Source organism: Nomascus leucogenys, chromosome 1a (genome assembly GCF_006542625.1).
Source record: "Nomascus leucogenys isolate Asia chromosome 1a, Asia_NLE_v1, whole genome shotgun sequence".
Lineage (NCBI taxonomy): Eukaryota > Metazoa > Chordata > Mammalia > Primates > Hylobatidae > Nomascus > Nomascus leucogenys.
Genome location: NC_044381.1, coordinates 15,892,534 through 15,910,869, shown reverse-complemented (window position 1 = coordinate 15,910,869; position 18,336 = coordinate 15,892,534). Strand labels below are relative to the sequence as shown.

At 37.5% G+C, this 18,336-nt stretch overlaps 1 protein-coding gene across 4 annotated transcripts in view; it reads left to right on the top strand.

The window, feature by feature from the left end:
- Window positions 1–14,381, top strand: part of TTC39B (tetratricopeptide repeat domain 39B) — a 131,979-nt gene extending 117,598 nt beyond the window's left edge. For 3 of the 4 annotated variants that reach the window (XM_030816455.1, XM_030816465.1, XM_030816503.1), the window contains exons 16-19: window positions 2,585–2,693; window positions 7,170–7,287; window positions 10,103–10,219; window positions 13,116–14,314. In XM_030816455.1, the coding sequence (XP_030672315.1) occupies window positions 2,585–2,693; window positions 7,170–7,287; window positions 10,103–10,219; window positions 13,116–13,206 (435 nt within the window). In that variant the 3' untranslated portion in view covers window positions 13,207–14,314. Of the gene's footprint in view, window positions 1–2,584; window positions 2,694–7,169; window positions 7,288–10,102; window positions 10,220–13,115 lie in introns of all 4 variants that reach the window. The other variant, XM_012500614.2, reaches the window with a different exon arrangement.
- Window positions 14,382–18,336: the final 3,955 nt, after the last annotated feature.

The window sequence follows — 18,336 nt, the reverse complement described above, 5'->3', positions numbered from 1 at the left end:
TATGCATTTATGTATGTTATTGCAAGTCCTTTATCAGAATGTTTTCTGTAATCATTTACTCCCTGTCTGTGGCTTATTTTGCATTGCATTTAACATTTGAAATAAATAGCCTGTTAAAAACGGAAAAAAAAAAAAGAATATATTTTGTTTAACCCAGTATATGCAAAATTTTGTCATTTCAACATGTAATTAATAGAAGCTTATCCATGAGATATATACATTCTTTCATATTGAACCAAGTCTTAGAAATTTAGTGTGTCTTTTACACTTAGAGGACATCTTAGTTTGGGCTAGCTCTATTTCCAGTGCTCAAGAGCCAGAACTGGCTGCTGGCTGTTGTATTCTAGCTCCAGCTCACATTCTTAAACTTTATGCCATTTAGGCAAGGCTTCTATGAAAAACACAATTTCAACTTAAATTTTCTTAATGAAGTCTTCTTCAAAAAATACTGAATATATCAAGTTACTATGACTCTTCTGGTGCTTTAGTTTTTATATAGATAGTCAGCACAGGAAAGCTGTTCAGTGTAACCGATGTCTGCAGTCCTCCACTCTGGAGTTTCCTGAGTTTTTTTTTTTTTTTTACATTCAGAGTTTATTTCATCATTCCTCTTTGACAGTTATTTAGATTTTCCAGTTTTTACAATTACACACTACAATGAATATCCTCTTTTTGTACATGTGCATATAATTCTCTGTGAAGGATTTTTTTAAAATGGAATTCCTGGTTCAAGGGAATATATACATTTAATATTTTGGTAGATATTGTTAAATTCCCCTCAAAAAAAGCTCTACCAATTTAAATAGGTACTGACAGTATTTTACCATCTTAATTTGCATTTCCCTGTGGATGTGGTGGAGCATCTTTTCTTGTGTTTCTTCATTTTTATTTTTTCTTTTGTGAATTGTTCTTCGTATTCTTCCCTAATTTTTCATTGGGTTGATTGTTTTCTTAGTGACTTATGGGAGCCCTTTATACATTCTATGAGAAAGTACAATGCAGCCCCTCCCTGACAGGGGTCAGACAGGAGTTAGCCTGCGCACAGCACCTAGGTCCAGGTGTTTCCTACCTAACACAAACTCAGAGAACTTCAGCATCAGACAGGGCCGTTCTGTGACTGTGATGGAGCGAGACAAAAATATGACCACTCTGTAATCGTGTCTGAGCACAAATAAAAACAAGAACACTGTGTAAATCACACAAATAACCAAACATCTCCCTCTCCCAGCTCACATGAGAGCCTTCTGTTGCTTAACCAATTGGAGCCTTAGCTCCATGCCTGATTCATTTTTATTAAGTGATTTGCACTGGGAAGGTTTTTCTGTCTCACAGAACTCTACTGAAAATTTTCTAGACTATCATCTTTCTTTGCCTTAGTACTTAGATACCAGTGTGTACGTAACTGTATCTTGCTTTGACTGTTAAGAACCACAGGGAAGGTTAACCCCCTGCACTTCTTTCTCCAGGTCTGTGGTTGTAGAATGTATAGGAAATTGGCTTGAAATGTTAGTACTGGGATTTTTTTTTTTTTTTTGTACCTAGGAATTTTACCAAAAGCCTATTTTTCATAAAGTCTCAGATATGAGCTTGCTTCCTTCTGATAAAAAGATTTTATCAATAAAAGGAATTTTTAAAAGATCATCATCAATTTAAAAAATATTCTGTTATTGAATTGAACTCTCACTCTATTAGCAGCAAGCAATAAATTGTTACATGTAAAATTGAAGGTAGAGTGTCATGATCTTAGTTTTCGGTGCCATAAGGTAAAGATACCTTTGCTGCCATTCTACTTGAGTGTGTCATCCTCATTTCCACTACTTCCTGCTAAGAGGCTTTTCAAGCTATATTTTTATCATATCTTAAAATTTATTTCCAAGAAGATACTAATTACCCTGCTTACTTCATACCCTTCAAAATATGAACTGCACTATCAGGAACATTAGAAAAATATTTTCAAGCAAAAGCACATTTGCTTTTGATCCAAAAAAATTCTCATCTGGTAGCCCATTAAATATAATCTGTAATGAGAAGTCATTAGTTTACATTTTAGGAGCTGTCATTCAGCCATATGGCTTTTAAATGAATACGTTTTCTGCATATTGGATTGCATTACTGGACCGTCACATGTTTCTAATGGTATAAAAGATCCTAAGCCCAGTAAAATATTCCAGTGTTTATATCCAGTGATTTTCTTGGAAACATTTTATGTAAACAACTGGCAGACATTTAAAAATATTTTTCTTTACTTAAAAGTAACAACAAAAGTTTACATTAAACAGAATTATTCATAGTATCGGTTTAAAATATTTATTTCTGTATCTGTACTCTATTACCTTCCAAAAGAATTAAATGCTTGTAAATATTTAATAAATATTTGTTATATGAGTGAGTTTAAATTTTTGGTAAAAATATATATACTGAATTGCTTCACAGTATAAAAGGCAAAAGCAAAGGAAAATGATCTGTGAATATTATCTTGAGGTTCCTAGAAACCAAGGCAAAACACATGAACATTGTTTGGGGATCATAAAGGACATTGAATAACCTCATATAACTGCAAATGGTTTTTATTTTTCCTCATTAGGAAATGATGTATGTCTGGAATGGTTTTTCAATAGTGAGCAAAAGAAAAGACGTTTCTGAAAATCTGTTGGTAACTGTTGAAAAAGCTGAGGCAGCTTTACAAAGTCAAAGTAAGTATACACAGTAAGCACCGAGGAGCCTTTGTCTCTGCTCCATGACCGCTCTCCTGTCTGTTCCCTGTGCACATCTGCCTACATTAACTTGTGTACATCACAAGGACAAAGAGCTTGAGCTGCAGGGGTCTGAGTGATTGCAGTCAAGGTGCAGGGAGGAATGATACACACTGCAACTGCATGAACCTTGGAAACAGCTTGCTAAGGGAAAAAGGCCAGGCCAGCCATAAAAGACCACATATTATATGATTCCCTTTACACGATACTCAGAATAGGGAAATCTATAAAGACAGACAGCAGATGAGTGGTTGCCTAGGGATGAAGTATGGAAGTTAGGAGTTATGATAGCTTTTTGGGGAGGGAGGTGATGACAGTGTTCTATAGTTGACTGTGGTGATGGCTGTACAACTCTGTGAATATGCTAAAAACCATTGAATGGTATACTCTCAGTGGGTGAATTGTATGCTATGTGAACTATATCTTAAAACTGTGACAAAAAAGATGAAGGGAGGAAGCCCACCATTGGAATTTTAGAGCAGCACGAGGAAACGTGCATTTCCCTCTGGGTTGAGTTTGCTGCGACTCTTTCTATGCCTCCTTATTGCTGTCTAACCATTAGCGTGTTTCTGCAGACACGGGATAGTTTTCAAGGTGAAATGTTATCACAATTTATTCTACCCATTACATTTGGTTGTGCTAGAGGCCACATTTCAGTTTACTGGAAGCAGCTGATGTGGTAAAAGGAGAATCAGAATCAGGCAGTCTGGGCTTATAGTCCCAGCTCTTCAGCCATCAGACTCTGGGTAACACCTCTGTTTTCTTGTGAAGTGGGAGGAGTGTTGGACCAGATGATATCCAAAGTTGTTTCCTTGCCCTGACATTTTTTGATTCTGTATTTTTAAGAGGCATAAACCATGCCATAAGTGATAGCCTTTGTTGTATTTCTTTTCAATGCCAAGTCACTTAGGTATTACCCCAAGAGAAATGGTCTTCTGTAATATTCTAACCACGTAAGTAAAATGAAAACTTCTGTGATGATAAACATAGTAAAGGGCATAGAAATTCAGGAATGATGGGGAAAAATTTTAACAGTTAACTCATTTTTCTTAACTGGAAAAAGATGGGCGCTCCAGGAGCCCAGCCTACTGTCTATTTTAGCAAGCTCTTCACCACCCCCAGCCCCCCATTTGTTGGGGGCAAAATTCAAGGGGAAATATATTTTATCAGACTATGCTAGTAAAATGCAGTGGAAATTTAGAAAACCAAGTCACTCTCCTCCGCGCATTCCTTTTTCTCTTAATGACATGCTGAGATGATAGGCTTTAGAGATATTTAAGCAGGGCAGAGGGGAGCTGAGACAGACAGACAGACATGCCATACTTACCCACAGTTTTGGCTTTGTATGTCCTCTCTCTGGGTGAAATAATTTTTATTTTCTGAAGATCACCTTTGCAAGATATTTCATGTGAAACTTATGATGACCTCTTCTAGGATTTGTTTTATGCAAGAAGATTATCTCCTGCTCTCCTTCCTACCTTGAACTGTTAGGACAATTTAGTAATTAAGCTCTTATCCTTCAGAGCAGGGAAGAAAAAGGCCATAATTGGAAAATGGAGAGAAGTTGGAAAATGAAGAGAAGTTGGAAAATGGGGAGAAGTTGTAAACCTGAGGTTACATCGTCTTCCACCCCATCCCCCACCCCCATTATTGGAAACTGGATGTGTATTGGCTTCTCCTAGCTTTGCAAGTTTGTCTAAAGTAAAAGATGGTAGAGGATACAACTGATCTTCTACTCTGCAATACTCTGGTCATAGTTATTAAATGCTGGCCATTGATACAAAAGATAGAACTTTGAAGACAGAACAGAATTTGGTGACATCCCTGGAGTCAGCATTTGGTATTAATTCCAATAGTGTTTCATTTGAAATCTAACTAAATTCAACATGTAACCAGAAGTTCCACTTTGACTAATTTGCTTAATGAAATTATATAGCAAACATTATGAGAGTTATGTAAAAGGGAAAGTGATACTGACTTTATGACTTTTTACTTTGTAAATCTATTTTCAGATTTTTCTCTTGGGGGCATTCCAGCTAGCTTCTAAAAATTTCAGCATAGATACTTTTTGTAGTTTGGGCTTCAAACTTCCCTGTTTCTCAGCCTATCCACCGTAAAAGTTCAGCAGATCTTTTGTCATAAAATTGTACTCTAGTAGCTTTATCACGTAATTTTCTTTGAATGTTAAATGGAAACATATTACATGTGTGTTGTGTGTTGAAATGTTCGTCTATGAACACATTCATAAGGTGTAAAATCATGACAAAGCATTTATACTTCAAGGGAAAATAATCATCTGCTAGATAATGGTCTATAGTCGGAGGAAATAATGATTTTGCCATCTAAGGTTTTTGGAGGAATATAGTATTTTTGAACCCACTTGCCATATGCCTAACTCAAGTTCGTCATAGAAGTTACATGTGGCTTTACTGGTATTTTAACTTCCCATGATGTTATGTCTGTTACTCAACAAAATCATCATTCACAGAGCACCAGAATGTTGTCATAACACAGGCTGTCGATACAATGCTGCAGGAAACTCAGTAGAATGCACAAAAATGATACTACAAGCTAGCATCCAATATGGACCCTTTGGTTTTGGTTCTAGGTCCTAAAAGATATTACTTCTTGAATGTCTCTTTTAACATCCATGATTAAAAGCAATGGATAGAATTTTATTTTGGTAGAAAAATGATTCTAAATAAATAATAGAAAAGGTAATGTGTTATTGATACCTGTGGTTTTCTGGGTGAATGACCTATCAGAGCTTGAAAGAGGTGAATATTCAGTTTTCAGCACCTGGAAGTAACCCCTTTCTGGTTGGTTAAGTAGCATCGTTAATTTCCATAGAGAAGTGGTTTACCATCTAAACTGCCAGCATGTGTTAATGATGATTTCTGAGGTTTGTGCTGAAAGCAGGAGGATTTCAATAGGAGGGACTCCCAGGGCCTCGTGTGTTCCCTTTACTGCTGTCCTCTCTACTGTCACAGCCTGAAATGTGTAAATTGTCATTCTGTCTTGGAATAACGTTGTACTTGATGTAACTTGCAAAAAAATTTCAAAAGTGTAAATGTGGAATGGCTACCTTTGTCAGATAGATGTCACACATAATATGGTTCCTTCTGTTTAACACACATTTGCCTTGGGCTGTGGAAGGCAGAGAGCATTTTCAAAAGGGAAGAAGTGGTGAAAAAATCCTTGACATTTTCCTCAAGCAGTTGGAAGTTTGTGGAGATTTTAGGTGCCTTTCATGTACTTCAGAACCGTTTTGTTTAATCTTATGGCATAGTTTCCCCCAAAAAGAACACAACCTGGGAGAATTGATAGGTTGTAAACATAATGATCTGGAGAGGGTATTCTACTTCCTGAATTTTTAATGGGGATAAGGCCATCTGCTTCTCCATATGGAAGTGTTATCCTCTCCTGTATTGAAGCCAACACAGAAGCCAAACAACAGGAGGAGGCAGCCTTCTTGTTCCTCATGGCTTTACCTTTTATGGAATTAATAAAGCTCTTTATTTAGAGCTCAGATTTCCGGTTGTTGTATCTAAGGTCACAAAGCTCAGAGTGTGACCACCTGAAGAATATTTTAAAGTGAATAGAGTGAACTCTTTAATAAAATGATGTTCTTATATAGTAAACTCAGCATTGTAGGAATGTATGTGTATATCAGATGGGGTCTTGCTCTTTCACCCAGGCTGCAGTACGGTGGTGCCATCATAGCTCACTGCAGCCTCCAACTGCTGGGCTCAAATGATCTTCCTGCCTCTATCTCTGAGTAACTGGGACTACAGGCACGTGCCATCATGCCCAGTAATTAAAAAAAAATTTTTTTGTAGAGACCGGGTCTCATTGTATTGCCTAGGCTGGTCCTGAACTCCTGGGCTCAAGTGAGCCTCCCACCTTGATCTCCCAAAGCATTGGGATTACAGTTGTGAGCCACTGTGCCCAGCTCTTTTCATTTAAAATAATTTCATTGTATTTTATTTAGTGAGGCATAACAAATGCTAAAAAAATTTTCCTTATTTGTAAATGATCCCTCTGAAACTTTGTTCTTTCTCTTAATTAAGATTTTAAGCCTGGGCGTGGTGGCTCACGCCTGTAATCCCAGCACTTTGGGAGGCCGAGGTGGGCAGATCACAAGGTCAGGAGATCGAGACCATCCTGGCTAACACGGTGAAACCCCATCTCTACTAAAAATACAAAAAATTAGCCGGGCGTGGTGGCAGGCGCCTGTAGTCCCAGCTACTCAGGAGGCTGAGGCAGGAGAATGGCATGAACCCGGGAGGCGGAGCTTGCAGTGAGCCGAGATCGCGCCACTGCTCTCCAGCCTGGGCGACAGAGAGAGACTCCGTCTCAAAAAAAAAAAAAAAAAGATCTAAAAAGTATTTTTCTTTGTATGTTTTTTGTTTTAAGATTTTAACAGCTTCTCTGTGGACGATGAGTGCTTAGTGAAGTTACTTAAAGGATGTTGCCTCAAGAACTTACAGCGGCCCTTGCAAGCTGAACTATGTTACAATCATGTTGTAGAAAGGTAAGACCAAACAATAAAACCAACTGGGGCGCGGTGGCTCACGCTTGTAATCCCAGGACTTTGGGAGGCCGAGGGGGGCGGATCACGAGGTTAGGAGATTGAGACCATGGTGAAACCCCGTCTCTACTAAAAATACAAAAAAAAATTAGCCGGGCTTGGTGGCGGGCGCCTGTAGTCCCAGCTACTCGGAGAGGCTGAGGCGGGAGAATGGCGTGAACCCGGGAGGCGGAGCTTGCAGTGAGCTGAGATTGCGCCACTGCATTCCAGCCTGGGCGACACAGCAAGACTCCGTCTCAAAAAATAAAAGTAAAAATAAAAAAAATAAAACCAACCCAAGTGCAAATTGTGGTTTCTGGGGAGTTTTTGTGAGAAAGTGATGCAAAATGCTTTTATCTCTTACTGCTAAACTCTTACTTGGTGTTACATGAAAGAAAATCCAGTAGTGTGTTGTTGTTGTTGTTCCTCATGAACAAAATTATGGTCTACGTGGAACATGACTTTATGTATTTCTACTTGGTGTTTAAAGATGACTTACAAAAACTGTATTTATAGCTCAACTAACAGGTGTCTAGCCAAACTCTGGCAGCATCATACTGAACCTCTGCTACTCATTAATTTTTTTATTTTTTACATATTTCTTTAGTTTTTCTTTTCTTTTCTTTTTTTTTAAGAGATCAGGGACTTTCCTTGTTGCCCAGACTGGAGTGCAAGTAGTACAATCATGGCTCACTGCAGCCTGGAACTCCTGGGCTTAAGAGATACTCCCAGCTTAGCCTCTTGAGTAGCTGGGACTACAAGTGTGCACTACTATGCCTGGCTTCTGATACTAATTTAATTCACGCATTTGTTTGTCCATTCATTTATTCCACGGATATTTGAGCACCCACTATGTGCCAGAGACTGTGCTGGATTCTAGGGATTCAGAGCTGAGTAAACAGACTTGCCATCACCATGATAATAATTTGGCAGGAAAGAGAGGCATGTGATGAGCACTCTGTTTCTCTTTTGGCAAAGGGCAGTTCTTCTGTATATAACTGAGTTTTGTTTTGGTTTTATTCCCCCTCAGTAGCATTGATGATGATGTCCTGCTCCATTACTAACCATAGAGTTGAATCAGGGTTCTGATGCCTGGCCTTTTTCTCTGTATCACAAATGCAGTATTTACAGGGGCCAGATACGTAACCTTACTTAATCAGGCCGGCTGAGTGGTGGCAGGAATAGGATTGGTAGGCTCTGTAGGTCAGGGTGTTTTCTCTGAAGGGTGTAGCCACACTCCTCAGCTCTATTTGATTATTGCTCTGCACAGTGTGGGCCCAATAGCAATAATCCCTACCATTTTTCATGAAAAGCCTGGAACCTGGATTTTATGTAAAATCACCTGATTTTAAAATATTGGCTCAAATTTTTTGAAAATATTCTGCAAGCCAAAACAATCACAGCCATAGACTGCTGGTGGACATCCTGTGCGCTGTGTCACGTGCCCTTCCATCCATGGCCACCTGATCCCCTTCTTCCTGACAGTATTGATGGAGGACTGGTGCCCCTATAAGAATAAAGAGAAAATATCTACTTCCCAAATGTACTGTCTTTAGTAATATTCTGTAATTAGTAAACATGTTAAAGAAATATGTATTGAATTCTATTTTATTAGTGTTTCTATAAGGATTAAAAGGATGAGCTATTGTGCTGTTTTTTTGTATGTGAATCTCATAATGAATTGTTTGCTCATGTGCTTTATAATTGTGGATTGTGAACTCACCTTCATTGGAGTTTTATCTTGAGATTCCTATGAGGCTATATTGAAGAAGAGTTGCTCTACAGTGATTTTGCATTTTATTTCTGTCAGGTACCCTAAAGGTTTTTTCTGCCCAGGGCCTCTTTCATGTTAATTTCATTGCTTACTTCTTGGATCATTTAGACAATGTAAATTTGAATTGCACATTCAATGTGGGCAGGCCTATTGGTTATTAATTTCCTAAGGAATTCTTTTTTCTTCTCATTGAAAGTGCTGGCCAAGGAGTCTTCCTCCTTTGCCAGTGAGTGGGTTTGTTCTAATCTGCCTTTCTCTTAAGGAGTAGTCCTGTAAGGATCCCAGCTTTAAATAGAGGTCTCAGTTTCAGCTCCCTGCTTTCTGTGGGCGCAAGGCCTCATCTCCTGCATGGATATTAGGATACAAAGCCCTTGACTCAGATGGAGGCAGACCACAGGGCTCATTCAGCATCATCCCACATATGTAGAGTCTCACTTTTTCAATTCTAGCTGTTTTTGGCACTTGAGGGTTTTTTCTTATGTTCTGGTGAGCTAAGCTATGCATTTGAAATGGTGTTAGTTATATTTTTTTTCAGTGCTTTTACATGTTTTATAACCAGAGAGTTCTCATAATAGTGCTGAAAACAGACGTGTTGACCATTTCTTTATTGGCCTTTTAAAGCATTATAAGACTTTAAAATACAAAAGGAGTTGAACCTTAGTTTAAAAATAATACAATTTTCTTATTTCTAAAGGGAGTCATTTTCTGAAGATGATCTTGCCATTTCTAGGGTTAATCTTTAAAGATCTGTATGCGCTGATTTACCTAAGAGACAGCGATCAACCATCAGTGCTGGGTTTACATTAAGGAATAAAAGATTAGTATATGAAAAGAACATTATTTATTGCCATAGTTTAATGAGTTCCATAACTATACAATGGCCGCCTTTCTGTGATAATAGACTTAGTGCTACACATGTTTTCTCAAGAATGGGAATAATATATATTTAGAAAAATGTGTTTCTTGTTCTGTTAAGATTTACTTGCTTTTCCTCTGCCTTTTCAGTGAAAAGCTACTGAAGTATGACCACTACCTAGTGCCGTTCACTCTGTTTGAATTGGCATCTTTGTATAAAAGCCAGGGGGAAATTGACAAGGCCATAAAGTTCCTAGAAACTGCAAGGTAAGTGTTGAAGGCAGCTTTTCCTTGATTGTTATGGAGTCAGAAATGTCAATACTGCTCTAACAGCAGTAACATTATATACTTAAAAATTAACAATGTCAAATTAGTAATAATGCTACTTTTGCTAACTTCTGGTTGATTTATGCTCATGGCTTTTGCTGTAATTGTGCTGTTTCCAACCCTCTTACTGCCTCACCCTGTGACTATTTACAGATATGATTATGGGCATCTATTTGAAAGATTTCTAACTTATTTTATTCTATATCAGGGGTTGGCCAGCTTTTTGTGTAAATGGCTAGATAGTAAATATTTTTAGCTTTATAGTGTAAAGTCTCCATTGCAACTACTCCGTTGTATCAAAAGAAGTCATAGAAGGTAATATGTAAATAGATGGGTATGTTTAGATTTGGGTCCTAGTTTGCCAACCTTCAGTGTATTCAACCATACCTATTATTTCCTTGAACAGCCATTGATCTTGTGAAGCTTGCAGATCTTACCCAGACTCTCTGTTTTTTCTGTTTATTGCGGCAGTTTCAAAGTATTTTTATCATTCTGGTAGACAATAGCTTTTAGACCTGTGGTCATGGATCACTTAGGTAAGGCAAAAACCCTGTGTCCTGTTTGCCTTGAACACTTCCTGCAGTAGAGAAAGAATGCTAGACTAGCTCTAGGTCATAAAGAGTGATTTGTCCATTTATTCAAATTCAGCAATTATTCGCTGAGCACCTATTATGTGTCAGACACTAATAAAGGCTTTAGAGGGACAACTATAAACTAAGCAGGCAATGTTTCTGCTCTGTTAGCCAGAGGGAGATATTAAATAGACAAGAAAAATATCAGTGGTATATGTTTGCTGAGATTTATAATATGATACATGGTGCCTGGGTGTTACTTCAGGATAGATTGATTCTGAAATATTTCCTTGGGGAAATGATATTGTAGCTGAGATTTGCATAATTAAAGCCAATCTTGAGATCAGTCGTCAGAAATCAACCAACTAGGTAGGGAGCATTCCTGACAGAAGTCACAGTTAGTGAACATCTGCGTTGAGGAGGTTGAGTCACTGGGTCAATGATGATGCTTTTTGCTATGCTGGGGAATACTTAGAAGAGTATATTTGGGGAGAGAACGAAACATACTTCTGTTCAGACCATGATTCTTTAAGATGGCTATTAGGTACTCATATTAGGTAGATGGCAAGTTGGTGTTCATACTTAGCATGAAGTTCAGTGGTAAGGTCAGGGCTGAATGTAGAGATTGCAGTCAACAGCACAGAGATAGTGATATTTAAAGCAGTGGCGTGTGATGAAGTCATTTTGTGAATGTTATATAGCTAGAGAAAGAGGTCTAGCACAATGTCTGGGATATGCCATCTTCTTAGACATTAAATGATAAGATTAAGAAGATTAAGAGAGTTAGGAAGACATCTAGGAAAGCCAACCAAATAGTGTTTCAAAAAGAAGAGCATGGTCAGTTATGAGGGCAGCAACTAAGAGCTCAAACAAGGTAAGACCAGAAAAGTGGCTGCTGAATTTGGCAGCATGAGTATCATTGGTGACCTTGACAAATGAGGTGACAAACAAAATGGAGTCAGCTACTTTAGGCAATTCTTTTAGGATGTTTGCTGTGAATAGAACATCGTAATGGGACAAAACTTTACGGGCATGGTAGAGCCGAGAAGGGCTTCCTTAAAATATTTATATATAGGCGATATGAGAGCAAATTGCTTTTAAAGTTAATTTGTTGGGAGTATGACCAATATTTCACGTGTTAGATATAGATATCTTCAAATCCAGCTATTGGAATATTATGGATTATAAATACTGCTGTTCCAGATATTCATTATTTGAATATACAATGTATAATAAGGAAACTTTATAATGATAAAAATAAAAGACTAGTAACTCACTGCTAAAAAGCAATGAAAAGCCTCCACTAACTCAAGGCAATACTGATGATTCAAACATAAAGATACTTCCCAGTAATTCCAAGACTATTATCTGCACTTTCCCTTTATGTATTAGGAGCTTTGCAAAGTTGCCTACATTGGTGGCATTTAGGAAAATACTCAATTCCATCTGTTGGTAAACTCTAGTAAGATACTGATTTTAGTTTATGAATAATACATTTTATTAACCCTCATCAAGATTACCAGTGAGTAGCCCTTATACCTGTTCAAAATGAAGGGCTATAGAAATAAGTGCCACTGTAAAGAAAGCAGTTATAGCTCACCCATGGGCCAAGGCAGTATGTAAAGTATTCCATTTTTCTGATTCTTAACAATTCTGGTAAAGGGAGGTCAACATAAATGCTCTTAGGCAGGTTTTAAATAATCTCTGGATTTCTATGGCCCCCTTTAAAGATGTTGGCCTAATTATTATGTAATTATTGGCCAAACCATTGATATTTACATGTGAGAATTGGAATAAGTAATTTTGATGTCATTAAGTAATTCTGCTGCCCTTGTTGCAGTTATTTCATTTGAGTTTCTTGAGTGATCGATCATATGATCATGCTAACCATGTTTATATGTACCTATCTTAAAATTTTCCAATTTAAAAAAGGAAGTCTAATTATTTAGGACTAGTTCACAAAATTTGTACAGCCCTTCTCACAACTTCTTGCTATGCTTGTGAATGATTTGGTAATTAAACAGAACCTTGCTACTCAAAGTATGACCTTTAGATGACCACCAGGAAGCTTCTAGAAATGCAGATTATTGCAGTTCTCCCCAAAACCCCCCAACAGAACCAGAATCTGCATTTTACTAAGATCTACTGTTATGTATATTAGAGTTTGAAAGTAAATAAATAGATGAGAGAGAGGAGTGGGAGGGTGGTGGTACCTGGTATATAAGGAAATTTTGACTGTACAATTTTATTGTTACTGTCTTCAGGAACAACTACAAAGATTACTCCTTGGAGTCCAGACTACACTTCAGAATTCAGGCAGCTCTTCACCTCTGGAGAAAACCTTCCTCAGATTGATCAGAACTTGAAGGATGGAATTTTCCCTCAATTAGCATTGGCATCTGCTCTAGATTCAACCTTATATTAAAGTGGAAAAGTGATCTTGTGAATAAGAGACAAAAAACCAGTTTTTTTTTGTCAATATTTTCTATCATCTGAGCGATTTACTGTTGTTCTACATAATTTTTTTTCCTATGGAATGGCATTCTATATTATCTAGAAAATTCTTATATTTTGCCTCCCCCAAAAGAATTTCATATTATTTGAATTAGGGGGTGAAGAAGTCTTTTGAAAGACTTGCAGATGCAATAGTCTAATTAGATTATTTATTTTTTTAATGTGGAAATTAATATTGTTTAGCAAATAGCTTACAAGTTGAGCCAATTTTGGATTTGTTGGGTAGTTAAACTTCAGAGATATTTTGTTGCCTAGTATTTAAATTTCAGAAGATAAATAAATACCATTTCATTTAAAATAGCTTAACAGTGACCTTCAGAAGACTTCTGAAAAAGTCTGAGAACATGAACACAGATGGGATATAATGTACTTCATGGGTTGAAGAGACCTGTCTCTATAAAGGATGATACAGTATTCAGTTATTGGTTTTTTACTCTTCATTTGATTAAAGGTGGTGACATTTTGGAGAGACTGATTTTGAATGTACTTAAATCTATTATAATAACAAAATTCAAAAACCCCTGTGTGTCTAAAGGGAAGGAAGTGTCATGTTTTAGGAATTTTTCTTAACCTTAGCAATGAGAGCCTAAAATACATACATGGATTATTTTTCTTCTAGGAAGTAAATTTCCTGCTGCTTTAAATGATATGTAAAATATCAATAATTTTTACACTTAAGATGTTGGTAAGACCTAGTTTTCTAATCTCTCTAGCACTGTGATGTCTCCTTATAGATAATCTGGACCTTGCTTAGTCCTTTAGTTGGGAAACAGAATCAGGGCATAGAGCAGAAGAGAGCTTGACACCCCATATGGTCCTGGTTCTGCTACCCATTAGCGATTAGTGAGGGGAACTTTAGGGAGTCCACTGTGCCCTGTGTGTCACCATATTTTCTTCTGTGAAATCTAGATTAAAGAACAGATGACTTTCAAGGTCTTTTTCAGTTCTAGAACTGTGAGTCTGTGTATTAGGTATTTATTTTCAACAAAGGATTTTAAAATGTTGAATGCAGACCATTCCCACTTGGAGTGTTTTATTTTTCAGTCATCATCATTCCCCCCAACTCCCCACATGTATGTGTTGTGGCATCCAGAGTGAGAAAAGACAATTTACGAGTCGATGAATCTGGGCCTTATTTCTATTTCCATTTTGAAGAATAACTTGTCACAGATGCCTCTGCAGTTTAACAGAAGGAGCTGCATATTGGGAGTCAGGAGTTCATCTCTGTGGGTTAATAGTTCTATGACATGGAGTAAGTAGCTCAGCTTTTCAGGGGTTCAGTTGCCCCAGTGTGGATAGCGGTGTAGTATTTGGTACTTGTGAGGGCTCAGTTAGATAAAACATATGATAGCTTTTTGTAAACCGTAAAAGGCTATACAAAAGTATGAATTATTATAATAATTATGGTTTTTTTATGTCTGGATTACAGTATCAACACAAAAGTATTGGCTGATACTGCAGTCTGTGTTGTAAAATGAAAGAAATATGGAAATTCAAATACCTTTCTGTATATTCATGGGTTTGATATTGACAGTAGGCTACCCAGGTTATATGAACCTGCTCCTGCCTTTCCCTGCCACATGGACCTGTACCAAGCAGTGTGTGGCTTCTTTTCTTCAAGGTACTGATTCTTGACCAACACTGAGGATGTATATCCAACGAAAGGCGATTACTAGAACTCAAGTCACACCCCTTCAGATACTATGGCGGTAGATATCAGTGTGTTATTAATAATACAACTTTGGGTACAGACAAAATAGAAAATAAAATTAAGTGTCATTATAATTAGTAGTAGAAAATACATTAAAAATTATTTGTGTATAGCTTTTGAAAAAAGTTTATAAAGTTCTTAGAAGAGCTTTGGTAACATTATTTTTGAAAGCATACACCCACATTGTGACTGTGGGTATACTGAGCATGTATTCTTACACTGTTATTGTGAGAAGCTGCAAGTCAGGCTGCAAGTCAGTAAAAAATTCTCTTTTGGGTATAAAATGAAACAATTTTAAGCTTAGAGTGGCCATTTTTATTTTAACTCTGCATTACTAAACACATATAAAAGAAATTCATCTCCATATAAAAATCTTTTTTATTTATATTTGGTTTTATTTTTGTTTCCTATTCTTTATGTAGTTACCTGATACTATGGACAGTATATCCAGTGGATCTTTTAGTACTGTAATATCAAAGTGCTACAAATATTTATGTTTCCTGCTATGTTCAAGATATTGTAGTGGCATCAACTTCTTGGGCATCAGCTAATATTGCATTTTGGAGTCATTAGGGTGTTCTGTGAAGAATGAATACTGAAGTGACAGTTTTATATAGTTTTTTGAGGGGCATTTATGATGGGGTTGGGTTGCCATTGTGTCTGACAGTGCAATTCGTGTAGTTCCTGGCATAATTGCCTTTTTTTCTTAATGGAGAGGCAGGGTTCTGATTGGTGCTGTATAAATTTAAGTAACATTGTGCTTCGTAGGAATGGTGACAAGGAAGGCATGATTTCCCCTTAACAATGAATGAAAGGTGAACTGCATCAGCTCTTATCTGGACATATATGTTAATGTTTTCTATGCTCCTTGATCCAAGAAGTTTCCAAGTTATATAGGAAAATTAAGTCCATTGATCCTGTCTTTATCCTCAGAAGGCAGAAATGAGACAAGTGGATAAAAGCTGTAGGAAGCTGAATTCCAGATTAATCAGTGCCAAGGAAGATTTTTCATTATCGGAACACCCAACAGTCTAAAATCAATAACCAGTTCTTCTGCAAAGGGGTGAGTTTAAGCAGGGCTAATGTGACTGCCATTTCTGCCTGTCCTACAAGCTTAGACTAGTTGAACTTTGAGGTCACTCTATCATTCTTTTATTAGGGAGTGTGTAAAGAAAAAATGCTCCCCCCCACCCTTTCAAATAAAAGTGAACGTTTTCTCTTTCAAAGCTACTATTAGAGGTGGTTGTGATAGACACTAACAATCCCTGGTGTTAATACTTTCCACTCCTTTTATTTTATTGTATTGTATTTTATTTTTTTTTATTGAGACGGAGTCTCACTCTGTTGCCCAGGCTGGAATGCAGTGGTGCAATCTCGGCTCACTGCAAGCTCCTCCTCCTGGGTTCACACCATTCTCCTGCCTCAGCCTCCCAAGTAGCTGGGACTACAGTGCCCGCCACCACACCCGGCTAATTTTTTGTATTTTTGGTAGAGACAGGGTTTCACCGTGTTAGCCAGGATGGTCTCGATCTCCTGAACTCGTGATCCACTCCTTTTTAAAGTGAGCCTAGTCTGTTGATCTTCATAAATAGGAGGGTTTTCCTCCAGCTTGGACATTAAAAATAATTTTTAAAAAGGTCTTTATGGCCAACTGGAAAATCTTCTGGAATTATCTAGTGCTTCATTCGTTTCCCTCCCTGTATTTCTGTTTTTTTTTTTTTTGTATTTATACTCTTCATATTTAGAGATCTTAAATTCAAATACATTTAGTTAAAATGAGTTAATGAAGACTCCAGTCATGTTTTAATACCCTAAGATTTTGTGATTCCTTGGGTCTGGAATGGATCTTAGAAAATTACTTTGTCCTCGTGAGCCTGTAAACCGTGTTGTTTCCCCTCAGTCTTGCTCTGTCCAGTACAGTAGCCCCTCACCACACATGGCTGCGGAACACCCAGAATGGCTTACAGCACATGTGGGAATGGTGCTGAATGCTGAGGAAGCATTCACTCATATGTGCTGCACTTCTTAAAGGCCGCCCAATAGCCTGCTTTCCGGAGTTCTGGCTTTTACTTGCTGTCTACTATGATCACCTGATTTGTGCTTCACATACATATCTGTGAAGTTTGCTTTTTCTATTTAAGTGCCCTTAAACTTTCATTTCATCATGTTTATCTGCAGATGATCAGTGTCATTGGCATATTTGAACATTATTCTGCCCTCCCTCTGCCAAACTCCTTATGTACTGGATTAAGAAATTTTATTTTTGAGATGATGATTTTAATTTGATTTTACAGACATTCTTTACTTATTTATGAAGTTCATTTGTTAGAGTTATAGAAGAGTGATTCACATCTTTGAGAAGATAGATTTCATGATTAATATATATATTTTCTGAGCAGAGTTTTGTTCTTGTTGCCCAGGCTGGAGTGCAATTGCACGATCTAGGCTCACTGCAACCTCCGCCTCCTGGATTCAAGCAATTCTCCTGCCTCATCCTCCCAAGTAGCTGGGATTACAGGCATGTGCCACCACGCCCAGCTAATTTTGTATTTTTAGTAGAGATGGGGTTTCTCCATGTTGGTCAGTCTGGTCTCGAACTCCCAACTTCAGGTGATCTGCCCGCCTCGGCCTCCCAAAGTGCTGGGATTACAGGCGTGAGCCACCATGCCTGGCCCAATATTTTCTAAGATAAAATTATTCTGAGAAATCTAGTGGAACCTTTTCAATTGCTTTGTTATTAACGTTTCAACATTGACTCTCTCCACTAGGCCAGTATTACTATTTAAAGGTTTTTAGAGGCTGGCCATGGTGGCTCACACCTGTAATCCCAACACTTTGGGAAGCCGAAGTGGGAGGATCACTTGGGACCAGGGGTTTGAGGCCAGCCTGGGCAATATAGTGAGACTCTGTCTTTACAAAAAAAAAAAAAAAAAAAAAATTAGCTGTGCATGGTGGAGTGCACTTGTAGTCCTAGCTACTGGGGAGACTTAGGTGGGATAATTGCTGGAGCCCAGGAGTTTGAGGCTACAGTGAGCTAAGATGCGGCTGCACTCCACCCCAGGTGACAGAGTGAGACCCTGTCTCAAAAAAAAAAAAATATATATATATATATTTATATATATAAAATAAAGGTTTGTAGACATATGTTACCCATTTAGAGAATAATTTATTTTTGAATGTGTATGATAGCTAAGTGATATGCATATATATAATTAAGACATTTTTAATCTCTTTAGATATTTCTTCATAAGATACATGTA